The sequence below is a fragment of the Cystoisospora suis genome (assembly GCF_002600585.1).
Source record: "Cystoisospora suis strain Wien I chromosome Unknown contig_9783, whole genome shotgun sequence".
NCBI lineage: Eukaryota > Apicomplexa > Conoidasida > Eucoccidiorida > Sarcocystidae > Cystoisospora > Cystoisospora suis.
In genome coordinates, this window is record NW_027162557.1 from 745 (window position 1) to 11,477 (window position 10,733).

Genomic DNA, 10,733 nt, shown 5'->3' on the forward strand with positions numbered 1-10,733 from the left:
TAGTACTGTTCGGGCAAGGACGCAGATCGACCAGCGTCCGATGGCTCAGAGCTTGCCGGCCGCCGGAGACCTGCCCCAACCGTGCCTCCATGTCGGCCTCCCACTCCTTCCTATAGGGGTCTACGTCTTCTGCCGCCTTATTTCAACCACAAGCATGACGCCCCGTCCAATCTGACAGCCGATACACCCATTCTGCAGCCAGCATAAGGCAACTGCCGAAGTCCCATCGTGGCACAAGGCAGACCGTTGCACGCAACCGGCACTTCAAGTAACTGTGCGTCTCTGGTGTTGCTTGATCTGTTTCGGGAGCGGGGCCGGATGATCGCCTAGGTGACCGTTCTACACTGAGAAAGGCGGCCGAACCCGAAGAAGGGTGCCAAATTCGCCGGGTGCCATGCTTCCTGGGGAAAGCAGTTTTCCGTGGTGCCGCAAACGGCGCTCCCACCTCGACTCAAGGTACTGGTCTTGTGGCTTGACAAGGCCCTGCTGCTGGATCGTTGTAATCGGAATAAACCTTGGAAGGTAAGAAACATACAGCCTTGCATTAGGAGTGTGCAACCGTGTTCTGGCTGAAGCGTGGTGAAGCAGTAGCATCCTCGTCCCAATCGCGACGAAACATCCGAGAGGGCTCCAAGCGGCTTATACAGTGTCCCCGCGTGGCGGTTGGACCCTTAATATTCCCTGGGCGGCTGGCCCCCGCTATTTATTAATGCAAGCATGTGCTAATACAAGGCGGACAATACTGGATACGTATGGTGACAACCTGCTACTGGGAACAGCGACAAGCAGCATGATACGGTCACGAGCCGCAGACGAGGAGCTGGGTTGTGGATGCTGTTCGGTTCTCTTTCCTGGAGTGTTCGACGTTCCTCGCCTCTATTCTCTTATGTAAGCGCTTGTTGCATTCAGTTGTATTCCCGTTTTGTGACCAAAGGGACCGCTGGCAGGGCTCGACCCCGCAGTGCTCCAAACCACGTGAACGTATCACCAGCTGGCACGGTCTTCTCTCTCTTCTCTTGGCGTGCGGGGGCGACGTCCATTTATCAGTTGGACAGAAGCTGACAATTCCCCGCGGCTATGATGTTAACAAGAGGTTTTGTCGCTTTCTACTTTCGCTTCGAAGGACACTGGCCAAAAAGAGCAAAGGGGAGACCAGTACGCTCCACGGCGTTCCAGGTATCACATGCTACCAGGAGCGGAGGAGGACTTGCTGTTGTTCCTCGGATTTTTAGCTTCCCATGGTTTCTCTCCGGCTGTGGCAATGTGGTTCTTGCTTTGTTTAGCAATGGTTTCTCTCGGATGTGTTTTGCTGTCCATGATAGTGGTTATTGTGCTTAAACGAGACACTCCGTTTCATGCCCCAGCTGTTCTACATACAACCATCTGAGTTTTTGTTACCCATTCACTTCCGTGTAGCCCGTGCCTCTTTCAATACTCGTCCTTCACACGTGATATTCTCCGGATTTTGCCAGCTGGCCTCCGACAGGTCGCTCTTCTTTTTTTTCCCCACATAAGCTTGTTTTGCGGTCACGTCCTTGCGAGGAAGAATCTGGTGGTGTTCTACTTTTCATCCTTCCTTTGTCCCCCGTTCTCCTGTCTGTTTAGCCGCCTGGGTGCTCCGCATGCAGGTACGTCACGGTTCCGTCTTCCCAGACCGAGTGGCACCTGAACGGACGGGTCCGGATTATGTCTTTGCGGCTGTGCATGTTTTTCTGATCCTCGTCTCGGTTAGAGACTAAGTAAATGGCGAGCGAGCGTACCTGCTAGTGCATGTCGTAGGTCTCAGACGGCAGTGGTTGCATTCATCAATGTGCCGATGGCGTCCCGCTATTTACAGGCTCTTGTTCGGGTTCGTGCTCTGGTATACCCTTGCTCCCGGCATGTCCGACTGCGTTCTAGTGATCTTTCTGTTTGAAGATACCCCCTGGCGTAGGTCTCGTGCGTAGTGTAACGTTCTGCATGTAAGCTTCGACGCCTATGTCGAAGCCTAGACGCATAGACAGGTTTGTAAGTAGCGGCGAATGCATGAGTAGGCTGTTGACGTTTACGATTTTGATGCATATCAACTGCTATGTAAGGCAACAATTTGTGAATAGTGAAGAGTGCAGGATCACACTTTTTATGCTCTGGTTGTTGCTGATTGCTGGCAGGTATCTTCAAGTTGTCTCGAGCTCCTCTGCCTCGACGTATTTGTACAGCAGAGGGAACTCGGTTCATCTGGACGCAGTTGGCTTTTTCATCTTCAGGACTTTTTCCCCGTGGTGGTGCTTCACTAGACTAGCTTGTGGAAGGGCCGAAGATCGTGGAAGAGTCACCCCCTCGTGGGGTTTGATTCTTCAGGGCACTACCATCTTTCTCCGCACTAGGTGAGGGTGGTTCGGTTGTTCCTTTTCTCCCATCCCAGCCTCCACTGTAGAACTCTCTGTTCTTTTTTGGGTGATCGCTGTTTATCATGTTCCGGGGTTGAACGTTCAATTTCTCGGCGAACTCTGTCGTTCTTTTCTTCATTCGTGTTTGCTGGCCTGTGTTTCGTTTCTTCTCGACTTCTGTTCGTCGGCGTCGCGTTCGCGTTCTCTTCTCTGTCGTTGCCTCATGGGCAACGGCGTGTCTTCGCCTCCAGGGGGCGTAGGTCCCGGGGGCACTACTTCTTCTTCACTTCCTGGTCGCCACGCTCCGCCATTCCCTTCGCCTTCTATACCCTCGTCTTCCGGTTCGTTCTCATCTTCCCGCATCTCGCGTGGCGCGCGAGGGGATAATTGTCGTTCTTCGAAGCCTGTGTCGGCTTCTACGTTTTCTTCGTCGGCTGAAACTTCATCCACCTGTTCTCCGATGCAGAAGAGCTGTTTTGCGCTTGCTCTTCCTCCCCTTCCTGCTACCTTTTCTGACTCTGCTTTACTTCCACCTCCTGCGTCTACACGGTCAGAACCTCCATATATCTCACCCTGGCCACCTTCATCTCCATCAGACGGGTCTCTCTCTCCTGCACCGTCTTCCCCGTTGCAGCATCCGTTATCTTCTCCTTCACGTAGAGCTTCGGCAACGTCGACCTGTGGAGGAAGTGTCCCCCCCCCTCACTACTACGGAGTGGGTGTTCCTAACAGTGCCGGCGGAGTTGTTGTCGGCGAAAGCAGACGACAGTTCTCTTCTCAAATATCTTCTTATTCTCCGTGTCCAGCACATGCCATGGGGGCCTATGGCGTCACGGGAGCGTCGTGGGGGTTAGGACTGGAACCAGGGAGAGGAGGCGTCATGCCGCCGCCTTCTCATCATCAGAGGGAAATTCTAGGATCAGTGAGTGATGAAGAGACGGGTGCTGTGTCCTCACCTTCTTCGTCGAACAGCACCGCCTCTCGCGCCGTCCATAGTCGCTTTCCCAGCAGAGCGATGATGTTTCCTGCCTCTTGTGCATCGGGAACCGTTGAGGAGACTGCAGGAGTGGAACTGGAGACCGAAGGGGATGCCCGTTCTCAGACAGACGGCATCTGTGGTGGTGAGGGTTATGATGGTGACGACGATGTACGTGCAGCTAACAAATGGAACGATATGGCGGCGGCTATGAAGCAGGGGGATATGAACTTCAGGAGTGTCAGCGGTCATCCGGATCTAAGTCTCCCTGCCAAGGCCCCCGTCAATACTTTCTTCTTTCACAGTGGTCGAATGGGTGCTCGACAGAGATCTCTTTCTGATGATGAGTGTCATATCCATCATGCAAGCTTGAGTGCGTTTCGCAATATGCCGGCCGCACATAATGACCTACGTGCTATTCTTACCGCGGGGGGACCGGCTCCAGGCGGTGCGTTCTTGCCTTGTTCTCAGACAGCATTTGCTGATCAGCTCTTTGTTCTTCCTCCTTCATCTTCTCTTACGGTGAATAGCGAAACACCTAAGAAAGATTCGAGTCCGCCGTGTCAACAAGAGCGCGATTGCCGAGATCGAGGAACCTGCAGTCATTCTCGTGGTAGCGCCTGGGCCAGTTCTGCAACTGGGGTGGCGACAAACTCCTCTGGCCGCGGGCAGGGGGGAGGCGGGGGGGTCGACGGAAATAGAAAAGGAGCGGCTGGAGAGGGCGTTAGTAGCGGCTCTGTGGTCGTACGAGGTAGGTCAGGCTTTCCAGACCCTACAAAACAATCGACAAACCCGTTGTGGTTCGGTTCAACCTCTGGCATGGCGGAGGGTCAGCCGGCTACGCGTGGCAGCGTACAGAGAACGTGTCGTGGGAGAGGAAGATCCGCAACAGGCGTCGTGGGAGCTGACGCGGAGCAATTCTTCACAAGCCAGCATATGAGAGGGCGACTTGCGCATCACAGATCTCATATTGTGTCGGAGGTATGCAGTGAACGAGGGGTTGCTCCGTCTGTCTCTTGTGGAACTCCTCCGATTGTGACGGGCCATCCGGCTTTGTCGGCTGCGCGCGGTGGAGACTGTAGCCATGGCATTTCCCGTTCGTCTAACGGGTCTGGTGGTGGCAGCGGCAGCGGGCATCGTAAGATGGGTCCGGTGTCTTCCTTGCAGCAAGGGCACGGAGCAAGTGGGGGCTTTCCAAGGAGCGACCGAACTGGTTTTGTCGATGATGCGACGAAGGGGGGGATCTCTCGTTCTTCTGTAGACACAGAGACGACAACCTCCGGTGTTCCTTCGTCATTTGTAGGGTCACGTGGGCCGGGCCGACTTACCAACTGCGAAGGTCAGTATTCGGGAGTTGTGCCTCCGTTTGACGATACACTGACGTGTAAGCTGGATGGTGGCCCCAACAACAATGCAGCCCCCCAGGCTTTCTGCTATACCTGCTGCGCTCGTGGCCATGTAACTCCCCTTGGGTATCCTTGCGTTGCTCACCCCCGTTCAGGAATGAGTGCCGGTGTGGGCTTGTTAAGTGGGAATGTTGTGGAGGCTGCCTCTTCTAGCGCACGAGGAGATCTGCCAAAGCAGCACACTTCTCTTGACCCTCTAAGTGGTGCTCTTGCGCAGAATCCTTCGCTTTCTTCTTCGTCTTTGGCCCACCCTTCTCTAACCTGTTTTTCCGATTGTTCGTGCTCTAATTTACTACTACGGGGGGGTGCTGCTGACGTGGCCGCAACGCCAGGAAGTGCTGGTACTCGGTTGCTTGTGAGTGGGGGAGGCGGTGGACCAGGACCAGACGCCTTAGTCGGTGCTACAGAAGCCGAGTGTAGAACGGGTCTTCTTAGAAACGTTAAAATAGACTTCCCCAGTTCTTCAAATTTGCCGTTGTTGGGAAGGCAGAAGCATTCCACAAATCCGAAGAACTCGGGAAGGAAGAAGCCACATCACGACCAACATGGAGACATAGGCCCAAGGAGTGACAATGAAGAGGGCTGTTGCCCGCAACAAAATGTAGCTCCTCTTCGGTCAGGGCAGGAAAGTCCCTTTACTCAGCATACAAGTGAGAGTGAAGAGTTAGATGAAACTTCTTTCGCATGCTGTGGAAGCGAGCGTTGTCTTCATCAAAGCAGCGGTATCGGGCATGGCCACCACCCGAGCATGCCGGTGGGTCATCATACTGTACAACAGGGCGGGGTCTTGCAGAATGGTTGTGTTAGTAGCGAACGAGGTCGTAGTCCTAGTGGGAGCTGCGGTGTATCGGCGCTTGAGAGCTCTACAGCGATATCGCCTTGCTCAAAAACTGTTGGCTGTAAGGGGGTTGGGGGAGGAGGAGGAGGTCGTGGAAGTAATACTGCAGGTCTCAAGGCGGGGGACACGTTTCTTAGTAGTAGCTATGGTGACAGTAATCATGCTCGTGGTTCAGGCAGTCATGCTAAAGGTAAAGCGGCTTCTTCAACTAGTTCTAGCAGCGGATCTAGGGGTGTCGGCAAGCAAGGCACTGTTGCGGATATGACTGATATGAGAGACAGCATGGAAAACAGTAATGATGAACGCCTGCGACAATTTTCAGGGACCGGGGGGGCCGCGGGTCAGCGTAAAGTACCACGAGGAGAGTATTCTGTCCCTCGGGGATGCAGGTCACCTTCTGGTACTTTGGGTACGGGTGCGGCTGGCGCTGCTGCTATGAAGAATATCCTAGGAAGTGGACCGATGAATTCTACATGCAGAGAAAGTACAACGAATAACTTCTCTACGTCTGCGGCGGTCGGAGACGGAGGTGAAGGCAGCAGTCCATCTGGTTCAGGAAGCAACATCAGCGGTGGTTCTGGCAAGAGCTGTAATGACAGTCTTCCAGGAGATGGCAATAACAACAACAAGAGCGGAGGAGGGACGGGGGGAGGTGACGGAGGGAAGAAAGGCTCAGGTGGTGGAAGCGGGAACGGCAGTGGTGGTAACGGGGGAGGAGGTTTAAGTGGGGGTTCATCATCTTCACGAAATCGCAATAGCGGAAATACTAAGGACTGTCAGACGGTCGATTTCTATGTACGGAACTTCTGGAAGGTGGCCAAGACACAGAATGATCTCGAGAGCCCTACTCATGGATACTGCCGTGGATTCGCGTATCGCTTGCTATTGCATCCGAGAGGTACAACAGGCACAGACTCCGAAGCTAGTCATCTTAGCGTTTTCCTTGAAGCCATACGTCAGGACTGGTACCCTGATGATTGGATCTTCCCAAATGTTCGGTTTGAGCTGACGGTCGTGAACTTCAAAGACCCCAAGCAGTCTGTGACTTCGTGGGCACACTGGAGTTTCAGCAATGAAGCGACCAGCCGTGGATGGCAGAAGATGATCAGTCACGCAAGACTCAATAAGCAGGCTGGGTTCATGGATGAAGAGGGCACTGTTCTTGTAAAGGGGAAGGCTGAACCGCCGTTTTCTTCTTTATGGTCGCGAGGCCCAGTCTATCGTCCTCATCGAATCTGGGAGTATATCCCTGAGCGGGCTGCGAAGGCTCTTGAGGAGGTATCATCCTCATGTAGTGCTGCAGCATTAGCTTTGACAGGAGGAAACGGAGGAGGCGGTATCAATACAACCAACAATGCCTCGAATGCTACTTCTGCCGGGGGATCGAATGGTGGGGCAGGGGCTGGGAATGCTCTTGCAATGCAGAGAATCAAGACACCTACTGCATCTCTTCTGTCATATGTTGATCCTATTGTCCCAGCGTTAGACTCGTCTCTTGGTGCTGACTACGTTGCCCTCTTTGTCCACTGTCTATTTCACTTGTGCGAGTTTCGAAAGCATATCTACATGTGGAAGAGTGACTTCATCAAGTCTCCTACAGCGGAACAACTGGCTCAAGATTCTTCATTGGCTGCTCAGATTCCCTCCTTTGCTGATGGCTCCCTGATTGGTGCCTTACAGCAGACCTTCGCTTACATGCAATTATGGCCTGTCACTATTGCATGCAAGCGGCTTCAACAGTTGACAGCTTCATCCTCCTCTTCGGCACGTAAGGAAATCTGTCCAAGTGAAATCTGGAAATGGTATGGTGCAGAATTGTTTCCAAAGAACTCTCCTTCTCGTCGAGCTCCCCCTCCTGCTGCAACTTCCCCCACAAATTCACGAGTGGCTTTTTGTACGCTCTGCAGAAGGTGTACGTGCTGCTGCAGGTGTAGATCTACTGCGTATCATGCCACAGCGGCGTCTGGGAGTCACGGATTTGCCGGACAGACGCATCTGGCGGTGGGAGGGGGAGTTGATGGAAGGTGTGGAGAGGATGGGAGTGGGGGCAGGGCAGGGGGAGGAAGAGCAGGAGCAGGAGGGTCATCTGCCGGTACTTCCTCCACCGGAGAAGATGTTGATATGATCTATAAGCAGCTCAAGCTGGATAGAGATACATGCTTGTGCTGCGATCTCATGGACAGGTGAGTCAACCGCCTCCAGGCGTTGGGTTTGTCCTTGTTCGATGAACAGCCGAGGTCGTCGTTCGACAGCTCCGCTGTGCTGGTTCAGTGTGGACGGCGTTCATGAAGAGTGCGGGGTGAAATCTTCTACTGGATCTCTGTGCAGAAGCCTAGCATGTCGCGAGCATGCGTCGCATGCCAGAGTACGGTGTTCGTAGCGGGGTGCATTTCGGTGGAGGTTACACTGCGGGTAAACCCTATCGAGGGAGAGTTGTCGCTGGTTGGTGGGGCTGGGGCATCTTGAGTTGTTCCGGATGAGTGTTCATGAGTGCAGGCACGCTCTTTGTTGCATGCGCAGATCATACTGGCTTCACTTCCCTTTCGTTCATTTGCAAAGTATACTGGAAAGGGTAGACTTAGTTCTCCTGATGACCGAGTCACTGCTCGTCTTCTTTTTCAGACAGGCTGTTTTAGTGGAGACTCGGTGTTACCCTGTCCTGCATAATGTCATACATTGTGGATGAAGGCCGCTCAGGTCAGCGGGCCGAGCAGACATGCAGTGGTGGCTGTAGAAAAAATGGGACCAGATGTCTTTTGCCGCGTACATTCATACAGTGACAGAGCAGTCATCATCATCATACAGTGACTTTGAGAGCGGTCGTCGTCTCTTCTAGTAGGCCGCGAACAGGCAGGCGGAAAGAAGTGAAATACGTAAGAAGAGATGTAAAATGCTTTGGCTCTTTTCGTGCAGATATCCCGAGATGATGGTGGACATGCCCCCGCAGCCAAACATCAAGGCAGTGCTGAAGGCTCTTCATATGCATGATGTCCAGAAGATGGATGTCCCAGACCCGCTGGTCAAAGTTCACACCGAGCTGTTCTCTCTTCTGATGAGGGAACTGGCGAAGGCCAAACTGGAAACCCGTCAAATGCAGCAGGACTATCAAACAGCTAGACATGTCGTGACTGCGTCTGTTGTTGGTTCGGATGGTACCTCATATATTCCCGAACCGACGGATGGAAGTGGTGAAAGTGAGAATGGAGGAGGTGGAGGCGGAGTTCCTGGTCAAGGCCCTGATGCAGGAGGAGGCCTATGGGCAGATGTTGATGGAGTCGCTTTCACTTCCTGTGATCATCTCGAGGCAACATGTCATGAGCTGTTCTCGTCCTCGGATCGATCGACGGGATTACTCAACGCGTAAGCACTGACAGATATTGGCTGCTATGCCTCCTTGCGGTGTTTAAACTTTTCCTACTCTGTTTTTCTCTACTGTTTTGAGTGTCGGTCTCCTGCTAAGCGATACGCTTACAGGTCTGTGCCTAGATGCATGCATGACCATGTTTTCCAGATTCGTGCGCCTGTCATCCCGTTTTTAGCTGAAGAACTTTTCAGGAGGTTGCTTGTTTTCCGTGTGGATCGGTGATCGCGTCGGTCCTCGGTTTTCTTCCACCGGACGTTACCCGTCACGTCCCAATGACCCGATCACTCTTTGTGTGGAGATGGTCAAATGGGAAAAGAATGAAAAGATAAGATCTCGATGTCGCGAGAAAACTCTCCTCACTTGCGTTTGCATAAGAATCAGAGGGTCGCCCGTGCCGCCAAATTCGGTTCCATCTGTATGTAAACGCGTAGGTGATAGGTTGCCTTTCACAAAGTGCTGCCCATGTCCTCCTCGTTGTGTCGTCTCGTTTTTCTTCTCTCTTCTTCTCAGGGACGGTGTGCCTGACATCTCCGCTGGGTTTACACGATGTAAGCACGTCCATAGCTTACAGAAAGCCTTAGAATCTTGCGGAAAAGTCTTGCAGCACTTTCCAGAAGTCCTCTTCGTCTACTTGCAATCGGTGAAGCAGTGTAAGAAGGGGGAGTTGTTTGATGCCCCATTGCGGTTAGATGCGCATAAACTACTTCAGACGAAATCACGCACCCCGTCGTCAAGCCCTGGAGGTGGTGAAGGAGGAAATAACGGTGGTAATGAGAACAATACGAAGCAGAACATAGGAGGAGGCCCGTCAACCGCCGATCGTGAAAAGCAGCGAAGAAGGTTGCGAAAGAAACTTCAGCTATCTCGCAAAGGCAATAAACTTTCTAGGGAGCCACAAGAAGAAGATTCCGATCTCACAGAAGATGAAGAACTGGCGGTCAGTGATGAAGAGGATTCCACGTACGATCACGGTGAAGACGGACATTCAAAAGCCGGTTCCAAGGGTCATGCAAATGGAGGGACGAATACAGGGGGTGATAACGGCAAAGGAGGAGTAGCCGTACCGGGAGGTCCCAATGGGAGTGGGCATAGTAGTAGCAGTAGTAGTATGAGTGGGGGTATGGCCACTCCAAACCAAGAGAAATGGTTTTCTCTCTTCGCTCTTTTGATCCGAGAAGGAGACAGTAGAGGTGATGGATGCGGGGCTCAGACTTCGCATTATCTTTTGCTTAGACCCGAGGAAGATGGCCCATGGTTCCGTATTGGAGATGGACGGGTTGAGAGACTAAGTAGTAAGGTCGACTTTACTGAGTGGAAATGCCATCGAGATTTCTTCTGTGCTGGAGCTGTTTATATTGCTGAAGATTATATTGATGCTGTTCAGGCGGGGGATGTTGATCTTTCAGGTGACCTTAGGGAACTGAATCCATGGTTGTATTACCGTACACTCTATGAATTAGGAATCACAGAAGCAGAGATCAAACGTCCTTGGATTTCGAATATGAACGCGAATGCCGCCTCTCATTCCCCATCAGCGAGTGGCAGCCTATCAAATCTATGTCCTCCTGTTAGTGGAGGAGATGGTGCCGTTCCTCGATCTGTATCTGACGTGACGGGCCAAGTTGTTCAACCCCAAGGGGTTAGCGGTATTCCTGGAACCTCATCTGCTCCTCGTGCTAGTACCGGTGGTGGTGGGATGGCTTTCGATCGTCTGACTGGAGAAGTAGCAGGTGGCCTAAATGCTAGCAAGTTGGGTTATGCAGGGGGGGCGGGAGGGAAA

At 52.8% G+C, this 10,733-nt stretch overlaps 1 protein-coding gene across 1 annotated transcript; it reads left to right on the top strand.

The window, feature by feature from the left end:
- Nucleotides 1-855: 855 nt before the first annotated feature.
- On the top strand, nucleotides 856-10,733 carry CSUI_011117 (rna pseudouridine synthase superfamily protein; the record flags this gene model as incomplete). The annotated part of the gene is made up of 4 exons (XM_068071218.1): nucleotides 856-1,628; nucleotides 2,151-7,772; nucleotides 8,503-8,949; nucleotides 9,464-10,733. Coding segments are annotated over exons 2-4 (6,897 nt in total), but the record flags the coding sequence as incomplete, so codon positions are not given.